The sequence below is a fragment of the Pantherophis guttatus genome, chromosome 15 (genome assembly GCF_059756535.1).
Source record: "Pantherophis guttatus breed Tessera chromosome 15, ASM5975653v1, whole genome shotgun sequence".
NCBI classification, from domain to species: domain Eukaryota; kingdom Metazoa; phylum Chordata; class Lepidosauria; order Squamata; family Colubridae; genus Pantherophis; species Pantherophis guttatus.
The window spans coordinates 6,134,740-6,156,340 of NC_142077.1; the positions used below are offsets into that span (position 1 = coordinate 6,134,740).

The 21,601-nt window shown below is 48.2% G+C and overlaps 1 protein-coding gene across 2 annotated transcripts in view; it reads right to left on the reverse strand.

Moving 5' to 3' along the window:
* SAMD11 (sterile alpha motif domain containing 11) overlaps nt 1–21,601 on the reverse strand; it is a 109,510-nt gene that overhangs the window by 27,441 nt on the left and 60,468 nt on the right. For both annotated transcript variants that reach the window (XM_087878893.1, XM_087878892.1), the window contains exons 5-7: nt 13,696–13,788; nt 6,007–6,177; nt 2,549–2,687 (exon numbers count right to left, since the gene is read on the reverse strand). In XM_087878893.1, coding sequence (XP_087735019.1) covers nt 2,549–2,687; nt 6,007–6,177; nt 13,696–13,788 — 403 coding nt within the window. The remainder of the gene's footprint in view (nt 1–2,548; nt 2,688–6,006; nt 6,178–13,695; nt 13,789–21,601) is intronic.

A 21,601-nucleotide genomic window follows, 5' to 3' on the forward strand; every position in this document is an offset into this window, starting at 1 on the left:
AAAGGCATTTTTTTTCCCCTGCAACCTCTTCGGCGGAAGAGGTTGTAGAAAAAATGCTTTTAAAAGGCTCTGACGATCCCAGCTGAGCCGCGCGATCATCAGAGGGGTATTTTTTAACTTTTAAAAGCATTTTTTCAGCCGAAGAAAAAAGGCTTTTAAAAGTAAAAAAAAAGCCTCTGATAATTGCGTGGCTCAGCTGGGCATGGGCAGCGGGGGGGGGGCAGGGATTTTTGCTGCCGGTTCTCCGAACCACCCACCGTCATCACTACCAGATCCGAACCGGGAGCATTTCACCCCTGCTTTTCGGCCAGGAGGTCTTCTTTGCTTTTCCGGACCACGAGTTCTGCCCTTTTGTAGCCCCGGGAGCCAATGCGAGATCAGTCTTCCAAAAAATATATTTTAAAAAATAAATCAATCAACTTTTAAAAAGGGAAAAGGGATCGATACGATTTTCTATAATGGGCGCTCGCTTGGCTTTGCGTGTTTGCACGCGAGTAAATACTCCCCCCCTCCCGTATCGTTTCCCCCCCTCTCCCAAACCTGCCTGCAAAGATATTAGAGGATCTTAACTCCCGCCGTGGCTAAATTTGATATGTCCTTTAAGAGGAGACAAATGGTTTGCTGAGCTTTAAAAGTATTGGCTTTTTCTTTAACAATACGCACTAATGGCCTGCACCTAATCGATGTTTCTAAGTCATTAGCAGGCACACCCGGTGCGCTGCTGCATTTTAACTCCGACGTCGCTCTCACCGAACAACACAGCCCGCCCCCCCCTCCTCCCCAAAAAAAGCAGGCTATTTAAGAGCAGACCTCGGACACCAATGTTCATGGGTCAACCACAACCCCCATAAGCCCCAACCACGATGGCAATTCTACTCTCCAACAAAGTAGAAAAGCACAGGTTGAGACCGCTGGGCCTGATATTTTCCCCCCCCCCCACTTTTTTTCTTAAAATAGAATAGAATAAGCTTGGAAGGGACCTTAAGAGGTCTTCTAGTCCAGCCCCCTGTTGTTCAAGCAGGAGAACCTATACCATACTTCAGATAAGTGGCTGTCTAGTTACTTCTTAAAAACCTCCCGGGATGAAGCACCAGCCACGACTTCTCTTCCACTGGTTAATTGTCCTCGCTGTTAGGAAGTTTCTCCTTAAATTCCAGGTTGCTTCTCTCCTCGGTTAGTTTCCATCCATCGTTTCTCGTCTTCTGGGGCTTAGGAGAATAGATCGACTCCCTCGTCTTTGTGGTAATCCCTCAAATATTGGATCACTGCTATCATGTCACCCCTAGTCCTTCTTTTCATTAAACTAAAGGTAAAGGTTCCCCTCGCACGTAGGTGCTAGTCGTTCCCGACTCTAGGGGGCAGTGCTCATCTCCGTTTCAAAGCCGGAGAGCCAGCGCTGTCCGAAGACGTCTCCGTGGTCATGTGGCCGGCATGACTCAACGCCAAAGGCGCACGGAATGCTGTTCCCTTCCCACCAAAGGTGGTCCCTATTTTTTCTACTTGCATTTTTTTAAGTGCTTTCGAACTGCTAGGTTGGCAGAAGCTGGGACAAGTCACGGGAGCTCACCCCATTACGCGGCGCTAGGGATTCGAACCGCTGAACTGCCGACTTTTCGATCGACAAGCTCAGCGTCTTAGCCGCTGAGCCACCGCGTCCCTTATCGCTAAACTAGACACAACCAATTCCTGCCATCGTCCTACGTTAGGTTTTAGCCTCCAGCCCCCCCCCCCCCCAAAATCATCTTTGCGGCTTTTCTCTGCACTCTTTCCAAAGTCTCGAGACGTGTGGACTCCCAGAATTTCCCATCCTCACCGCTGAACCTGGGCCATTCCTGCCTGCTTCCTCGGGCCAATTTTGAACCCCTTTCCTCAGCTAGGGATCCCCCATCCATATCCCATCATCCGCAAGGCTGCAAACGGATCTTTTCCCCCTCCTGCCTCTCCTCTCCTTTCTCAGCTGCCTCCAGCAACCGGCTGAATTTTTCAACAGCTAATTATTCTTCCTGCCACAATGGCCTCCCTGTGCTGATCGAATCCCTGCGGAGTCCGACAGGAAGCTGAAATGGAATTTTAGCACCACGCCAAGCGGCTTCCAGGGCCCCCGCAACCCCCCCCAATGTGCATTACCGCCCACCTCCCGGAGAAAGGGAGACGCCATAAATCTCCCTGCCTGCCGTTGGCTTTTGTTCGAGCCCCAGACCTTGGCACGGCTTCCCAGTTTTGCAAAAGAGCGAAGGAGACAGTCCTCGACTTACGACTGTCACCGGAACCAGAAAACTTATTGTTCACCGGTGTGGTTTGACCGCGCCTGATTTTAACCGATGGTTTTTTTTTTTGTTATGCAGTCGTTAAGCGACACATTGCAAGATGATGATTGGTGGCCTTTCCCCGCCACCTTCTCCACAGACTTGCCGAAGCCAGCAGGTCATCACGATTGTTAAGTAAATCACTTTTCTCAGCGTCGTCGTAACTCTGAACGGTCGCTTAAACAAGTCGTAAGCCGAGGACCGCCTGTACGAAGGTAAGAATGGGCACGGCGTCGAGATACCTCTCACTGAAGTGTGAATCCCGGTGCTGAGGAAGCCCCTGCTTTCTGCGCTGGCTGGACGAGTTGCTGGCCGAGGGAAGGTGAGGCTCTAGGCCGCCGGGGTTTCGCGAGGCGACCTCTTGACGCGCTCGGAGGATATCTGTGCCGGGAGGAATAAAATCCGCTATCAGTCAATCGCAAACCCTCGTGGAATCAAATGGAACCAAGATTAGGCTTGCCGGCGAATTCAGCTCGTTCTTTTCGCGGTGGGTCAAGAGTGCCCCTGAGCGTGTGCAAAGTTCCATTTACGAATTCAAGGCTCCCGCGGCCAAATCTCTCTCACACCGCAAGAGAGGCCAAATTTGGGGCTTTGAAAGGAATGAGAAGAGTTTCGGCTGGCCTTTGGGATGTGAGCTAGCCGAACGAAAACTCTGCCTACTGAATCTATAGAACCGTGATGGCAAACAGGTGGCACACAGAGACATATCGGTGGGCACGCGAGCATTGCCCTAGCTCAGCTCTGGCAAGCATATGTGTGCCGGCCAGCTGATTTTCGGGCCTTCCAGGCCCAGTGGAAGTCAGGAAACAGGCTATTTCCGGCCTCCGGAGGGCCTCTGGGGAAGGCCGTTTTCGCCCTCCCCAGGCTCCTAGAAAGGCTCTGGAGCCCAGGGAGGGCGAAAAAACGGGCCTTCCAGTCCCACCGGAAGTCGGCAAACGGGCTGTTTCCGGCGAAAAACGGGCCTACTGGGCCCACCATGCCATCGTGTGCCAAAACTGGGGGAAGCGCAGGGGTGTCGCGCATGCATGGGGGGGGGCACACTGAATTACGGGTGTGGGCACACGTGGGCGCAACCCTCCCCCGCGACCCTCGCTTTTGGCGCGTGACGGCAAAAAGGTTAGCCATCACTGCTCTAGAAGGTTTTCTGTGTTTTTATTTTGATGCAAGCTTAATAAAATATAAAGGAGGGAGGGGGAAATCCCTTATAGCTGCTTATAAGCCTATTTACAAGGAGGGAAATGCGGAATTAGGCTGGGGGGGGCAAGTTGGAGAGGAGGAGGAAGAAGCAGACGCCGCAATTAAAGCCGCAAATAAAGAAAGAAAGGGGGAAAAAAAACCCTAAATAATTAAAGATGAGTTGGTGCCACCGGTGGGCGCCTGCATATCATCAAGAGCTTCGCCTGGCAGAAATACCATTTATAATTGAGCCTCGCTCCCCCAGCGGGCACCCTCCGAGCACCGAGGGTGAATTAAAACATCTTCCAGCCGATAAGAGCAAAACAAAAAACAAAAACTTTGCACTGCTCAGAAGTGGCCATCCTGGATTTACAATCAGACCCCAAAATCATTATCATCTTTTTTTTTTTTAAACGACCCCATAATCCCGTGATGGCGAACCTATGGCACGTGTGCCACAGGTGGCACGCAGAGCCATATCAGTGGGCACACGAGTGTTGCCTTAGCTCAGCTGATTTTCGGGCCTTCCGGGCCCACTGGAAGGCTATTTCCGGCCTCTGGAGGGCCTCGGGAGGGGAAGGGTATTTTCGCCCTCCCCAGGCTCCTAGAAAGGCTCTGGAGGCTGGGGAGAGCGAAGAATGGGCCTTCCAGTCCCACCGGAAGTCAGCAAACAGGCCATTTCCGGCCACCGGAGGGCCTCCGGGGGGATGGGGAAGGCTATTTTCACCCTCCCCAGGCTCCAAGTAAGCCTCTGGAGCCTGGGGAGGGCGAAAAATGGGCCTACTGGGCCCACCGTGCCATCGCGTGCCAAAAGCGGGGGGACTGCAGGGGTGTCACGCATGCCTGCATGGGGGGAGCGGGGTGCACTGAATTATGGGTGTGGGCACATGTGAGTGCGACCCCCCCTGCACTCCCCCACTTTTGGCACACAATGGCAAAAAGGTTCTGCCATAATCCCTTCGCAGGGTGGAGTCTGGGCAACTGAATGGAGCTGAGTTGTTTACTGGCCGGATGCCTTTCTTGTCACCAATGCGGAGTTTTAGTTCAACCTATATCAGTGTTGGCGACTCTTTTCAGCACCGAATGCCGAAACGGGAGTGCGTGCGCAGTTGCCGGAAACCAGAAGGGCAGCGACCCAGTGAGCATGTGCACGCTGGAAGCCAGATCATCTTCCTGGTGTGTGCATGCACACCGGGCGGTAGACACTCTTCCGGTTTCCGGCACTCCCGCGTGCGTGAAGACCAGCTGCCGAGCGCGCCGGAACCCAGAACAGCAACGGGAGACAGCTCGCGTGCCTGGAGAGATGGTTCTGCGTGCCACTTCTGGCATGCATGCCATAGGTTCACCATCACTATATATTATATATATATATATATATACCATCATTATATATTCTCATCGTGCCCAGAGAGAGAAATATCTGCCTCTACCTAGGATCGAACTCACAGCCTCCTGATTGCGAGGCGAGAGCTCCACCTCTAGGCCACCGCACCACTCCTAATCAGACCCACAAAATAACCAGTGTTGAAGCGTTTATAGTCTTTAAACAGAAATTTTTTCCCCTCCCCAAAACTTGGCCACTTTCACAGAATAGAATAACAGAATTGGAAGGGACCTTGGAGGTCTTCTAGTCCAACCCCCTGCTCAAACAAGAAACCGGTACCGTTTCAGACAAATACAGCTGTCCAATCTCTTCTTAAAAGCCTCCGGGGATGGAGCAACCCATAACCTCCAAAGCTGTTCACTGATCCATTAAGTATTTCTTACTTCCAGATTGAATTTCTCCTTGCTCGGTTCCTATCCATTATTCCTTGTCTGGCCTTCGGGCGCTTTGGAAAATAGTTTGAACCCCTTCCTCTCTGGGGCAGCCCCTCAAATATTGGAACCGTGGTATCATGTCCCCCCTGGTCCTTCTTATCACTAAACTAGATACACCCAATTCCTGCCATCGTCCTTTGTATTGTAGGAACTCAGCACCCACCCGTCTCCTAGGAAAATGAGATATTTTAGGAAATATTAAAAGGGCAGAATATTTCCCCAAAAAGGGAGGCAAAAACTCACCCCCCCTTAATGGGCCATTAAGGCCTGGGCCAGTCTATTCTACATAACAAAGATCTACCTCCTTCAGGCAGAGCCATAACAGGAATCCCAAAGCCCTTTCATTGCATCATCACCCAGCAAGAGCCAACCAAGCCTGGGAGACAGACAACCTACAAAGTTACCCCTGCATGACCCTATGGGAGTCTGACAACCAATCAGAATGCAAGTTCAAATTCAAAAGCCCAGAAAGGCACTCTCAGAGTCTCTTCCCTTATTTTTCTCTTCACCCAAGATCTTCAAGGCATGTGATCCTGTCCACCACGAAAAATCATCTTTCCAAGCATGTTTCTCCCCACTTGGAACTGAACCCAGAAGGACATTTCTTCCAACAGGATGTTTTAGCCTCCGCCCCGTACCCCCCAACCATCTTTGTTGCACTCTCCAAGATGCGCGGACTTCAACTCCCAGAATTCCCCATCCTCACCGCTGTGACTCGGGACGGAGATCCCGCCGGCCAACTGGTAGAGACGCTGTTGTTGCTGTTGCTGCTCCTCGAAAGTGCTGTGTTCATTGAGTGCGGACATCAGCCGCCGGTAATCTTCCTCCGGAGTCATCTGCGTCACCGGGCCCTCCAACAGGGGCGTGTGGGAGTTTTCTGTGGGGGGGCAGAAAGGAAAAAAAGAAAAAAGGAAGGATGAATAGCGAGAAAGAAAGGGTTCTTACCAATGTAACACCATTTTTTTACATCGCGGTGTTCCCTTCGCCGAGTTAAGTTTCTAGTCCTCAGGATTCCGAATACGGGCGCGAAGAGTTGAAAACGAGGCCCGGGAAAGGATTTGGCGCCCAACGAATGGTGCCTCATTTTACGGAGTGTCAAAATCCCCTACCGACGGAGTCTAGCACATTTTAGCACGCGATGCAGCAGGAGGACTGTTGAATTTAACTATTTCTGGATATTTATTTATTTATTTATTTATTTATTTATTTATGAATGAATGAATGAATGAATGAATGAATGAATGAATGAATGAAAGAAAGACTTTTTGTCCGGGGTTCCACATCTTTTTTTTCCCCAACTCTCCTTTAAAAAGAGAATTATAAGTCTAGCCGAATTTAAGCGCTCAAGGGAATGTATCTCGCTGTCGAGACTTCTGCAACACCATTGCCTTTTCTTTATCAACAAATCTGATTAAAGAAGACTCCGTTAGCAAGACCTGGATATCAAAAGCAGCCTGTTTAAACGTCTCTTTGCTTTTCAACTGCAAAGCAAAGACTAAAATTGTTCGTGGGAGTTGGAAGATGCTAGCTGGAGGAAGCCTCCTTGGTTTCTCTCTATCATTGTTTTTAAATTCACGCTATTTACACATCACTTTTGTATAAAACGTTAAAACTACCGTTTTGGTGCCAGAGAAAAGCCGCAACTTGATGGAAAAATCCAGGCGGCAGAAGGGGAAGATAAATTCACTTACGGCCACAAACTAACATTGTCAAGGATTCAAAGGCTGTTTGGAAACGCAACCGGAGGGCTTTCCATCTTGCAAGCAGCCCTCAACGTACGAACCATAATCAGTAGCCGAATTTCCGCTGATAAGCAAAGCAGGACCGAGCTGACGGTTCCCGATTTTCAAAAAAACCAAGAAAATCCTTGTTCGGCGATGGATGAGACGCCACAAGGAGATTCCACGCGAAAGGATTGGGAAGAAAGGAAGAGTGGGAAGGAGATCACCCCAGCACCGTGGAGTGGGGCACGCTTCCCAAGACCCAAGTCTGATTTTTAAGCAGATCTGCTCTCTGCAGGCTACTTCAGCTGCAGTTCGGCAGTTCAAATCTCACCGGCTCAAGGTCGACTCAGCCTTCCATCCTTCCGAGGTGGGTAAAATGAGGACCCAGATTGTTGGGGGCAAGAGGCTGACTCTGTAAACCTCTTAGTTCCCGTCGCACATATGTACTAGTCGTTCCCGGCTCTAGGGGGCGCTGCTCATCTCTGTTTCAAAGCCGAAGAGCCAGCGCTGTCCGAAGACGTCTCCGTGGTCATGTGGCCGGCATGACTCAACGCCAAAGGCGCACGGAACGCTCTTCCCTTCCCACCAAAGGTGGCCCCTATTTTTTCTACTTGCATTTTTTATGTGCTTTCGAACTGCTAGGTTGGCAGAAGTTGGGACAGGTAACGGGAGCTCACCCCGTTACACGGCACTAGAGATTCGAACCGCTGAACTGTTGACTTTTCTGATCGATAAGCTCAGCGTCTTAGCCACTGCGTCCCTCTTGAGCCAACGCTTAGAGAGGGTTGTAAAAGCACTATGAAGCGGTATATAAGCGTTATCGCTATTGCTTTAAAATTCACTTTTCTTGCATTGTGCAAAAAACAAAACAAAAAAAAACCAACAACAGAAATTCCCCCTTTTCCAGGCAGGAAACCCACCAGCTTGGAGACCCGTTCATTGAGGGAGGGGTTAACAAAGCAGAGAAAAGACTCAGCTCTTGCAACCCACTCCTCACCCCAGGGAAGGAAGCAACCTTGTCTAGACTTTCGAACTCACCCCCCCCCCCCGTTCCTCAACCTTCCCGCTGCCAGTACCCACCCCACTCCACCCCACCCGCCACTGACTGACAAGCCCACCCACATTCAGCGGCCGAACGACCCCGAAAGTCCCAGGAGACAAAACGGCCCATTGCACCAACTGTCTGTCATCCCCTTCCCCGGATCCGTGTGTGCGCACACAGCTGTGTGTGCCTGCAAGTGTGCAGGAGAGGAAGAAAAATCCGTCCAGTTTCAAGAGCACAATCATTTCCCCCCCCCCTCCGGTAATAAGCTAGCGGTTGCAGGAAATAGGACCGAGAGAGAAAGAGAGTGTGGCATTTTTAATTACTGTCAACACATCGCGCGGGGAAAGGCTTCAGGTGCAAAGCAGAGGGGGGGAGCAGAGAAACTGCCCCCCACCCTTCCCATCAAGGCGGACAACTTGGCAATTCCCCTTCCATTCTCACTTTGACGAGTTGGGGAGGGGGAAGAGCCTAAAGCTTCTCCCTCCCCCACCCCATTTTGCAAATTCTCAGCTGCCGAGAGGACACGCTGAAAAAATCTTTATAATTTTTTGTGGCGTGCGTGTTTTCTACACTTGTATATTCTGCTCAGTTTGACACCTTCAGCTCCTAACAGCCCGAAGATACAGTAGAAGAGGAGAGGAGAGAAAAAGTCGTAGGAAACTCTGCACATGGGCAGGAAACACCATCTTGGCATCACTGCCTGGCTCTTGCCGAGAAGCTTAATGCTTGAAACAGCCAAAGCAAAACACATGCAGATGGTTTTAAAGACTCACAGAAACTAATGTTCGGTAATCTGTCTGCCAAATGCTGGCAATGCAATCAGATCGCAGGTACTTACTATCCTATGTGGTGGATGTGTATCAAAGCAAGAAAATATTGGGAGAAAATACATAGCTGGCTGGAAAAGAAAATTAAACGGAATATAGATCTGAAACCAGAAATATATTTGTTGGGCATAATACCAGAGGGTTTTGATAAAAGGACCACACACATATTTAGTTTTACATACCCTGTTTCCCCGAAAATAAGACCCTGTCTTACATTTTTTTGAACCCTGAAATAAGCGCTTGGCCTTATTGCCACACGCTCAAAAGCTCAATTGGGCTTATTATCAGGGGATGTCTTATTTTGGGGCAAACAGGGTATTTGCTAAATACTGGAAAAATGAGAACACCCCATCAGATGAGGAAGTAATTCGAACATTTTTTAGATTGTGCTGAAATGGACAGACTAACTTTAAAAATAAAAGATAAAGAAGACACCAAATATTATTTGATATGGAATAGATTTTCTGAGAGGTTAGACACAAGAGGTAGAAATTAGAGGAGGAAAATGAATGCTTGTATTAAAAATAGAGATGGTTTATATCTACAATCATTATCGTTAACAAAAATGTAAATAAGCCAATATAAAAAGAAACTTATGTGTTAATATTTATTACTTATTTTCTATCTGGCCTTTTTTTCCCCTCCCCTTGTAAATGGTATACCCCGACAATACACTGTATTCAAAAATGTTTAAGAATAAAATTATAAAAATAAATAAATAAATAAAAAGACTCAGAGAAACTTGGTTAAGGTGAGTCAGCCCAAGTGGCATGTTGGCTGATCCATAGCATCAGACCGAGATGGATTTCGAATGTGGATCACGACCAGAAAAAAAGGCCAAATCGATTCAAAACTGTTTGGATCGTGTCCGACGCTTCTGGCGAATTTAAACTATGTGCCTGCTTTTTAGAGGCACCTCACCTCTCCCCTCCCCCGTCCCCCAGTCGAATCAGGCCGGATTGGGGGATTCGAATTGATCCGAATGCGCAAAACAAATGGGATTGATTTCTCAGAATTGATTCAAGAGCGGAATCCAGCTGAGTTCACCGACTTCCAGCAAAAATGTTCAGTTTTTTAAAAGAAAAGACATTGAGTGCAATAAGGATGTTGCTGCAGATGGAAGGGATTAAAATAATAATAATATATATATATATATATATATATATATATATATATATATATATATATATATATAATTATATATATATAATTATATATATATATATATATATATATATATATATATATATATATATATATATATATATATATATATATATATATATGTAGGTCTTTGGTTATTCGGGTCTTCTCCCACGTAAAATTGGAAGTGTCTTGGCGACGTTTCGACGAAGTCTCATTCGTCATCTTCAGGCTGGTGTTCTCGGCTTCGTGCTTCCTGGAAGATGACGAATGAGACTTCGTCGAAACGTCGCCAAGACACTTCCAATTTTACGTGGGAGAAGACCTGAATAACCAAAGACCTACATACAAACACCCGCGAAAACCTGAGAAAACATACATATATATACACATATACATATACATATATATATATATATATATATATATATATATATATATATATATACCCCCACCCGAATTTGAGAATTTCATCCCATTCGCCAATCTCACTTCTCGCGTTCAGAAAACTGATATTTCTTCAGTGGTGGGCGGAGCCTTTGTGGATTGTTCTGTGACATCACAGCAGCTCAACCAATGGCTGAATAAGAGAAGATGAACTGGCGAACCAGAAGTCAAATGGCTGCATTCGGGCAACGCACCAAACTTGGATAATCTCGGTTAATTTGTGGCTAAGGGTTTAGAGACTGTGTAAATCCAGAAAGTGGGTTATTCCGGGAACTAGGTTCAGCATAGTAGGTGAAAGGGGCGCACAACCCCAAGGCAGGCCACAAAAGGGTCCCCAGGGTGCCATCTTAAAGCAAGGATGAACCCCCCCCCCAAAAAAATCTTTTTTCGCTGAAATTGCAAACCCAGGCAAGGACAACGTGAGTTATCCAGATTGTGTGCGCGTCTTTGTTTTTTTTTTGTTTTGTTTTTTTATCCTTGTATTAATTTATAGTCGTGTATCTTTTATTTGCGAAAACCTCGCTCCCCCAAGAGTCGGGGAGGCGTAAACATTTAATCAACCAATCGATAAAAATAAAATAATTAAGCTGGCGGGGACGAAGGGAGGGGAGGGGGACAGGCAAGGTGATTGATCACAACGCCAATTGGGAAGTTGAGGAAGGGGAGGGGGCGCGCGGCTGGAACGACTTCGGTTTGGGGAGGGGAAGGGAGGGGACGCGTGGCATTGATCCCCAAAGCGATAGATGGCTGCGTTTCACGAAAGCCTGATTAAAGCTCAGCGTCTCCGCGAGATAGATTAAACTGCTATCACCTTGATTAATTTTTCAGAGGATGCAACGGGAGCCTGGAGAGAGAGAAAGAGAGAGAGACAGTGGGAGACAGAGAGATAGAGATAGAGAGAGAGAGAGGGAGACAGAGAGAGGGGGGGAGACAGAGAGAGAGAGGGGGGGACAACAGAGAGAGACAGAGAGAGGGAGACAGAGACAGAGAGAAAGTGAGACAGAGACAGAGATAGAGAGAGAGGGAAGGAGACAGAGAGAGACAGAGAGAGAGAGAGAGAGACAGAGAGAGATAGAGAGGGAGACAGAGAGAGAGAGGAAGACAGAGAGAGAAATAGAGAGAGTGAGACAGAGAGAGACAGAGAGAGAGAGGGAGGGAGACAGAGAGAGACAGAGAGAGATAGAGACAGAGAGAGACAGAGAGAGAGAGAGAGAGACAGAGAGAGACAGAGAGAGAGAGGAAGACAGAGAGAGAAATAGAGAGAGTGAGACAGAGAGAGACAGAGAGAGATAGAGACAGAGAGAGAGACAGAGAGAGAGAGACAGAGATAGAGAGAGAGGGAGGGAGACAGAGAGAGACAGAGAGACAGAGAGAGAGTTAGAGAGAGAGAGAGAGGGAGACAGAGAGAGAGAGAGAGGGAGACAGAGAGAGAGAGACAGAGAGGGAGACAGAGAGAGAGGGGGGGAGACAGAGAGAGAGAGAGGGAGACAGAGAGAGAGAGACAGAGATAGAGAGAGAGAGAGGGAAGGAGACAGAGAGAGACAGAGAGATAGAGAGAGACAGAGAGAGAGTAAGAGACAGAGAGACAGAGACAGAGACAGAGAGGGAGGGAGGGAGAGTGTGTGTGTGCGTGTGTGTGCATGGAAAGGAGGAAGAGGAAGGGGTGAAAAAGGAGAATTAGGAAAGAAAATATCCATGAATTGCCATCCAGAGCAGATCAAAATTGTAGAAACGGCCTTTTGAAAGAGCTCAAGTCCTCGTTGGATAAAATCATTAGCATGCCAGGAGGGAGCCTTGATTGGCGTTATTGACAGCTGCCTATTTACAAGGGGAAAAGAGGGAAAGGTAAATTTGAAAAGCCCCCCCCCTACTCATTTGGTTTTCACTCACTACGGTTTCCCCAGTTGCAATGGATGGCTGTGAAAGTTGGACCATAAGGAAGGCTGAGAAGGCCAAAGAATGGAGGCCTTTGAACTCTGGTGCTGGAGAAGACTCCTGCGAGATCCCTTGGACTGCAAGGCAATCAAACTGATCAGTCCTAGAGGAGATCAACCCTGACTGCTCTTTAGAAGGCCAGATCCTGAAGAGGAAACTCAAATCCTTTGGCCACCCAATGAGAAGGAAGGACTCCTTGGAGAAGAGCCGAATGCTGGGAACGATGGAGGGCAAAAGAAGAAGGGGACGGCAGAGAAGGAGGTGGCTGGATGGAGTCCCTGAAGCAGTTGGCGTGAGCTTAAATGGTCTCCGGAGGATGGTAGAGGACAGGAAGGCCTGGAGGAACGTGGTCCATGGGGTCGCGATGGGTCGGACACGACTTAGCAACTAACAACAACAATACTCATTTGAGGAAGACTTTTTAGAAGTGGGGGGGGGGTCTGCAAACTCTTTTGGGGGGTTATTCAAAAGGCCGGGGAGAAGGAGGGGCGCAAATTGCAAATTGTAGGTTGCATTTAAACAATTTTTTTAAAAAAGCCAACAATGCTAGTTTAAGATCATCCTGGAATTTCCAACACGGTTTTATCAATAAGGGGTATGTCACGAGGCTAGTTTCCCCCCCCCCCAAAAAATCTAGGGAGATTAAGAGACAGGTGTTGCTTCCTCCATCCTTCGGTGTTTCCCGGTGTTTCTAGCAATCCAAGTGGAATTGCAGCTGGACTCACTGACGAGAGCGTTCTCCCTGCGCAAAGTTCAAATTTCCCTCCCGGGATTTGACACACAGTTCCAAATTATTTTGAAAATAAATCTTCTCAAAGACAGGAGCCTGGAAATGAATGAATCCATCCATCCTTCCTCCCTTCCTCCCTTCTTCCCTTGTCTCCCTTCTTCCTTTCTTTCTTCCCTCTTTCCTCCTTACCTCCCTCGTCTCTTCCTCCTTCCTCTTTCACTCCTTCCTTCCTCCCTCATCTCTCTTCTTCCTTCCTTCCCTCTTTCTCTCCCTCCCTCGTCTTCCTTCCGCTTTCACTCCTTCCTCCCTCCCTTGTCTCTTCTTCCTTCCTCTTTTCTTCCTCCCTCGTCTCTTTCTTCCCTCCTTTCCTCCCTCCCTCCCTTTCTCTTCTTCCTTCCTCTTTCAGTGCCCTTCCTTCCTCCCTTCCTCCCTCCCTCGTCTCTCTCTCTCTCCTTCCTTGCTTCCTTGCTTCCTTCCTTCCTAAAAAAGCAGACACAGCTTCACCACCCTGGCAGAAATCGTAAAGATAGTTTCCTTTTCTCACCTTTTGGGGATTCGCTTCGAGATTTCTTGCTCTCCAAAAGACAGTCTCCGTTGCTACCGGGCAGACAGATTTTCCTTTTGCCTAAAACTTCATCTAGAATGGAACAGAAAGAGGAAGAGGAGAGAGAGGAGAAGGGAAGAAGAGGAGAAGGGAAGGGAAGGGAAAGAGGAAGGAAGAAGGAAGGAAGGGAGGGAGGAGGGAAAGAAGGAAGGAAGGAAAGAAGGAAGGGAAAGATAGAGGGAAGGGAAAGGAGCAGAAGGGGAGGGGGGAAGGTAAAAGAAAGGAGGAAGGAAGGAAGGAAGGAAGGAAGGAAGGAAGGAAGGAAGGAAGGAAGGAAAGAAGAAAGGGAAAGGTGAGAGGCAGGGAGGGAGGGAGGGAGGAAGGAAGGAAGGAAAAGGTGAGAGGCAGGCAGGCAGGCAAGAAAAAGAAAGAAAGAAAGAAAGAAAGAAAGAAAGAAAGAAAGAAAGAAAGAAAGAAAGAAAGAAAGAAAGAAAGAAAAGAAAGAAAGAAAAGATGGAGGGAGGGGAAAGGAGAAGGGGAGGGGAGGAAGGTAAAAGAAAGAAAGGAAGGAAGGAAGGGAAAAATAGAGGGAAGGGAAAGGAGCAGAAGGGGAGGGGGGAAGGTAAAAGAAAGGAGGAAGGAAGGAAGGAAGGAAAGAAAGAAGGAAGGAAGGGAAAGGTGAGAGGCAGGCAGGCAGGCAAGAAAAAGAAAGGAAGGAAGGAAGGAAGGAAGGATAGAGGGAAAGGAAAGGAGAAGGGGAGGGGAGGAATGTAAAAGAAAGGAAGAAAGGAGGGAGGAAAGGAAAAGAGGAGAAGGGGAGAGGAAGGGAAGGGAAGGGAAGGGAAGGGAAGGGAAGGGAGAAGAGAAGAGAAGAGAAGAGAAGAGAAGAGAAGAGAAGAGAAGAGAAGAGAAGAGAAGAGAAGAGAAGAGAAGAGAAGAGAAGTTGTTCAGCTGGAAATGCACAATTATGCACCCTGTCCGTCCCCCCACCGTTTCCCCACCCCCACCACAATCTGTGAGCCTTTTCAGCCTTGCAAACACACACTCCCCTACACACACACAGACAAATACAGACCCCAACCCAGCGGAGGGGGAAAAAAAACCCGAGGGAGGCTCATTGCTGGGAGCATCCGCCTCGGGTTTCTCTACCCCCCCCCGCACCAGCCATCCTTCGGTGCGCTGATCGATGCCGAGAGCTCCCGGCCATAAATTTGCAAAATCTACTTTTATTTCCTTACTTAACTGCATCATTTGATGGGCTCCCTTGCGTTTCCCGGAGGCTTCCTGTGCCCTGATGTAAAACAGCGCGGGGGTCCGAGTAGGGTGGGAAGCGGGTGGGGGGGGGCACAATAGGGGGGGGGACAGAAAGGGGGAATTACCCCCCCCCACACACACCCACTAATGTACACTCTCTGATCTTCCTCCGTCGTCTCTGTGAGTTCAATCCCCCACCTTTTTTGGGGGGGAAGGGTCTCAACTCAATCCCTGCCAGCCGGTGCAAAATATATAATACACAATTACAGAAACCCCTCACTCCCACGCCGCCTTGCCCTTCCTTTCCCATGTACATAAAAAAAATAAAGAAAAAAAAATCAATATTCTTCCATATAATAATGCCGGAGCGGGAATTGAAAGCACGCAAAAAGAATTCGTCCTTGTAGGCATCTAAGCCTCTTCTCATCCAGAGATTCCCCCCCCCCTCTCCACTTTCTTTCTCTCTCCCCCCCCCCAAAAAAAAATCCCAGCAAAAGCAAGCAATAGATGTGCAAACTGGAATATTCTGAATTCTGCCTCCTTGGGGTGCGGGTGGGGGGAAAGGGGGAAGGTTTTTCTGCTGAGGAGAAACCAAGATTCTAGTCCTCAAGGTTGCCATAACGCGAGGAAACCCCGCCACCTACCCAGCCACCGGATAATGAGCTTGTGGGGTTTTTTTTTTTTGAAGAGCTGAGTTAAGAGGCTGGAAATATTTCCTCGCCTCGCGGACACACAACTTGCAAGACCCATTGAGTGCAACGAAGAGAGGATTTTTAAAACGGGCAAACTGGGTTATTTTGAATTTTTTTTTTCTCTCCTCCTCCCCTACAATCTGCCTCGTTTAATCAGCGTGCAAAGTTAGAGGTCATGGAATTTTAATTGGGCCTGGCGTGAGGTTTTATTTATTTTAATTCAGCGTAGATTTCGCGATCGGATTTTAAATACGTAAAAAACCCACCGACTGGGTTCTGTCTACGACCAGGTGGCACCCCTTATAATTTAAAGTTTGGGGGGGGATTTCCAAATACAAAGGAGCCCAAAACAAGAGGGAAAAGAGCCCCTTGCCTGACTGCCAAGGAGGATGGGCGGTGTAGTCCGAGACAATTGAAAGATCAGAGACCGTCAAATGAAAGAAACAATTTGGCGATTGATTTCTGGTTCCTGACACACACACACACACAAAAACACCTATTGGGTCCAGTGGATTCATTTAACGACGTGGGTTTCACTTAACAACCGCTGCAACAAAGGTTGTAAAATTAGCCAGGGTCGCGTGCCGCTTATAATTGGCATGACTTAAGGTTCTAATTCCAGATTCGGTGATAATTGCAAATCCAGGACCACCTGTATGATGGACGCTCACCTGTCTTAAGGATGCTTAGAAGGACAGGTGTGCAACATTGACTGGTTTTATGACAAAACATCAATCCCAAAGCAGTGTTGCAAAGTGTTGTGGCCCACCGGCGGTCGGACAGTGAGGAGGTTGGGGAGGAACTTGGGCCAGTCCTGCGGGCTGGGGAAAGCTCGTACGAGGGCTCTGCGTCGGAGGCAGAGAGGGGGCCAAGGGCATCTGGTAGATATGTGCAGCCTCCGGAGTCTGACAGCAGCAAGGCAGAAGAACAGCGGGAGCCTGTTCCCAGTGTGCGCAGGCGCAGATCTTCCAGGAGACAGGAACAATTAAGAAAACAGGGTCGACTTGGGAGTAAAGCTTGGAGATGATTGGCCCCTCCCATAAGACATAAAAGAGAAGCGAACGGGACGTGAGCTTTTGCAGGAAGAAGTTCGTTCATCTGATCGGTAAAAGCTCTGTTTGACTCTGTGCTAAGTTTGGCCTTGCCTTGCGTGTGGCAATTAGTCCTCTGGCAGCTTTCCAAGGGAGATAAGGTGGGTGTTTGTAAACTCTTCCCTGAAAGACTGCTTGAGAAGCTTGGGATTGACAATAATTCACAGCCGTATGAATAAAAGAGGTTTGCCGGGACGAAGATTGTGCTGTATACACAGCACAAGGAAGGAAGGTCAGGACACCAATCCTACGCCCTGGCACATCACCTTTTCACACCTTGCTGCCCCAGAGACACCCAGCTTTGCCCGCAGATGCCCAGAGGTGGCACCTTCGGTGTCCCTGAAATGTCCCCCCTTCAATCACGGGGCTGCCCCCCCTGCCCAGCCCATGCCGGCCTTTGACAACCAGACTTAATTCCTCTTTTTTTTTTTTAAATCCCCTTAATCTGTCATCTTTATCAGGCAAGGGAAGTGCCAAGCGGCGTGCTGGTAGCCCCAGTCCCGATCAATCTCCACATTACAGCTGACAGAATGGTGCTAATAACTTATTGATCTGGTGTTCGCCGAGCCCTGCCGGGGCCGAAGAGGCTGCCATTGATTGGCTGTGGGGGGGAAAAAAAGAGCCGCTCAGCTCCGCGCGGAGAGGAAAGGCTTCGAATAGTGTCTTCCCCCCCCCCGGGGGCGACGGGGATTGGGGAGGGAGAGGGAGGGCGGGCGTCGGAGAAGAAAACGCACGACAAATGACTGTGGAGGGCGACAACAGGGAGGAAAGAAGGGGAGGAAAGAAAGCATAAGTTCAATGAATGCGTGGGAAAAGCAGACCTTTGAGGAGGAGGAGGAGGTGGAAAAGTCACCACAAGGTGACCTTCGCCTCATCCTTTTTTTTTTTCCCCGAGGGGAGAGGAGAAAAAGCTTGCAATTGTTGTTTTTGTTTCCCCCCCCCACTTAGAGATTTGTATTGAAATGGTCTCCCGCCTAAGATCCAAGGAGGGGGGGGGTCTCTAACCTTTTAGCCTTCTGGAGAAGATGTGAAGATCTCACTGTTGTCCACCAAGCTTTGAGCTACAATCGGGGGTTAAGCTGGGAGGCTTGGGTGGGAGGGAAGGAAGGAAGGAAGGCCGAACTGTGTTTTGATCTCTCCTTTGATTGACAGCTCCAACCCTGTCTTGGCATGGCGGTATTTGATGGGATGGTCACGTAAGGCCGGTAAAGTGGGTGGGTGAACAGATAAGATGGAAAAATGGAGGATGGATGGAGGGAATGGAGAGAGGGAAGGAAGGATGGGTAGACAGACAGAAAGAAGGATGTAGGGACAGATGGATAGAGGGATGGATGGATGGATGGATGGATGGATGGATGGATGGACAGAGGAAGGGAGGTACGGATGGAGGGATAGGTGGACAGACAGACGGATGGAGGGACAGATGAATAGAGGGATGGATGGATGGATAGATAGATAGACAGAGGAAGGGAGGGAAGGAGGGATGGACAGATGGAGGGAGGGAGGAAGGGATGGAATGGAGGGAGAGAGGGATGGGTAGACAGACAAAAAGAAGGATGGAGGGACAGATGGATGGATGGAAAGAGGAAGGGAGGTAGGGATGGATGGATGGATGGATGGATGGACAGAGGAAGGGAGGTAGGGATGGAGGGATGGATGGGCAGATGAATAGAAGGATGGATGAATGGAATGGAGGGAGGGATGGACGGAAAGACAGACAGACGGATGGAGGGACAGATGAATAGAGGGATGGATGGATGGACATAGGAAGGGAGGGAGGGATGGACGGATGGATGGATGGACAGATGGACAGGAGGGAGGGAGAGAGGGAGAAATGGACAGATGAATGAATGGACAGGCGGACGAACAGATGGATGAGCTGACGAATGGACAGACGGAGGGACGAATGGATGGGTGGACGGATGGATAGATGGAAGGATGGGAGGATGAATGGAGGGATGGGTGGACGGAATGAGCCCCCCCTCCCCCCCCGATCAAGAGACCTCCAACAAGTCCCTTAACAGTTTATTGGGCTTCTCTCCTTTGCAATAATCCAGATAATCCTCCACTTACAACCATTCATTCAGCAACCGTTCAAAGTTACGACGCTTAAGACCATCACAGCAACCTCACAGTCCAGTGATCAAAATTTAAGCACTCGGCAAACCGACGTGTATCTACGACAGCTGCAGTATCCTGGCGTCAGATGTTCGCCATTGGCCCCTTTCCCAGACGCCTTCCAACAAGCAAAATCAACAGAGGAAGCCGGATTCACTTAACGGCCGCCTGATTCACACAACCACCGCAACGCATCACTTAACAACCGTGGCACGAAAGGTCGTAAAAATGGACGTGACTCACTTAACCAATCGCCTTGTTTAGGAACAGAAATCCTGACACCCCCTCCCCCACTGTGGTTATACGTCGAGGACTGTTCCTGGGGGGGGTGGGGGAGTGGGGAATGTCTATTTATTTTTTTCAAAAACGATTTAACTAAACTCTCCTTTTGCAGATTGAAATAATTCAGATATTCTGCCAGTTCAGAACACCTATTTAAAAAAATTCAAAATGAGAAAGAATTCAGATATTCAGCCGGTTCGGAAATCCTCTTTTACAAAATCAAAATGAGATTGAAATAATTCAGATATTTAGCCGGGTTGGAAATCCTCTTTAAAAAAAATCAAAATGAGATTGAAATAATTCAGATATTCAGCCGGTTCAGAAAACCTCTTTTAAAAAAATCAAAATGAGATTGAAATAATTCAGATATTCAGCCGGTTCGGAAATCCTCTTTTACAAAATCAAAATGAGATTGAAAGAATTCAGATATTCAGCCGGTTCGGAAATCCTCTTTTACAAAATCAAAATGAGATTGAAAGAATTCAGATATTCAGCCGGTTCGGAAATCCTCTTTTACAAAATCAAAATGAGATTGAAAGAATTCAGATATTCAGCCGGTTCGGAAATCCTCTTTTACAAAATCAAAATGAGATTGAAAGAATTCAGATATTCAGCCGGTTCGGAAATCCTCTTTTACAAAATCAAAATGAGATTGAAAGAATTCAGATATTCAGCCGGTTCGGAAATCCTCTTTAAAAAAATCAAAATGAGATTGAAATAATTCAGTTCGGAAATCCTCTTTTACAAAATCAAAATGAGATTGAATGAATTCAGATATTCAGCCGGTTCGGCAAACCTCTTTTTTTAAAAATCAAAATGGAGGTGTTTTCGCTCCTGTTTTTGGGTGTCTTCTCATCCCAGAAAAGTGGGGGGGGAGAAATAAAAGAAGACTGGACTGCCATCTGTCAGAAATGGTGTAGGGTCTCCTGCTTGGGCGGGAGTGGGGTTGGACTAGATGACCTACAAGGTCCCTTCCAACTCTTGTCAGTCTGTTAAAAAAAAGTGCTCTGGAAACAGAAGAGGAAAATAGAGGAATATGAGGGGGGGAAAGTTAAGAGCGAGACGTGCAGGGAAGGGATGTAGGCTGCCCAGCGGTTGCCACGCCACGTTCTTAATTGGCTGGGCATTTTCTGACCCCCAACTCAGGATGATCAATTAGTTCCCCAGTGAGAGGAAGGGGCCAGCATGATGGGCCAAGACGCTGCCCCTGGAAGACCCAATTATTGGAGAATCAGCAGGGACCCCCCCCCCTTCCCGGTTAATTTATAAGCGGCAGAGCTGCATTCGCGGTTTAACTCCTGCACCCCGGTTCCCCTTCATTTGCGTCTCATTGCAAAGTCTCACAAAACACACAAAAATGGGGAAATGGAAATGAAAAGTGTGTGTGTGGGGAGGGGGGGGGGAATTTGTGAGATTTGGGTTCCTCTCCAAAACAGTTCTCTTTTAATCCTTCAGGCTAAATCAGAAGCCAAAGCAGGCGTGAGAAGGAAGATCTGGCACTCACACAAACCCACAAAAGGACGCATACAAAAATCTATAACGTATCGATCCCCTTACATTTACACAAGGCCTAAAACAGGAGGAAGACCATCTTTGGGGTCGACAAGGCAAGGGCACGTTCCCTGCCCTTTTTAAAATTAAAAAAATAAAATAAAATAAATTTAAAAAGGGAAGAATTTAGCTTTCAAAGCCCAATGTGGAGAAGATGTCCATCAGGGAAGGGAAGGTATACCCTTGAGGGGGTGGGAGTGGGGGGCTTTTTCGATGGTTGTATAAAATAAATAAAACAGAGGAGCGAAGACTCGGGGGGGGGGGGAAGCTTGGCCTAATTAATATGCTTTCCAAGGGAAGGATACTGCAAAATCCCCATTCCCACCCCACTCCAGTGGGACGGATATTGCAAAATCTCCATTCCCACCCCATTCCAGGAGAAGGATACTGCAAAATCCCCATTCCCTCCCCACTCCTGGGCAAAGGATATTGCAAAATCTCCATTCCCACTTTGCCAGTTCTCCGAACTACTCAAAATTTCCGCTACTGGTTCTCCAGAACCTGTTAGAACCTGCTGAGTAGCACCCCTGCTTACGACCATTTTTCACACGTATGGCCGTTGCAATGGTCGCGTGATCTAAATTCAGCTGTTTGGCAACGGGTTCCTATTTAATGACGGTTGCAGTGTTAAGTCGAGGAGGACTAACAGTAAAGTTAGCCACAGAATGTAAAGATCCAAGTTAGCAATTTTGGAAGAGGTGCTCAAATTCCGAGGTTTCGTTCCCTGTACACCCCTCCGCAAGTCACTGCCAATCTTGCTTTCCGAGCGAATTTGCCTAACCGGATCAGGAAAAAAAATGGGATTTGTTGACCCCAGACGCTCAAAAGCCTCTCAGGTGCCTCTCTCGCGTTCATCCCTTTGTGTGGTGCTCTCAATTAAGATTAACAACAGCCTTATCCCTGCCTGCCAAGACTATT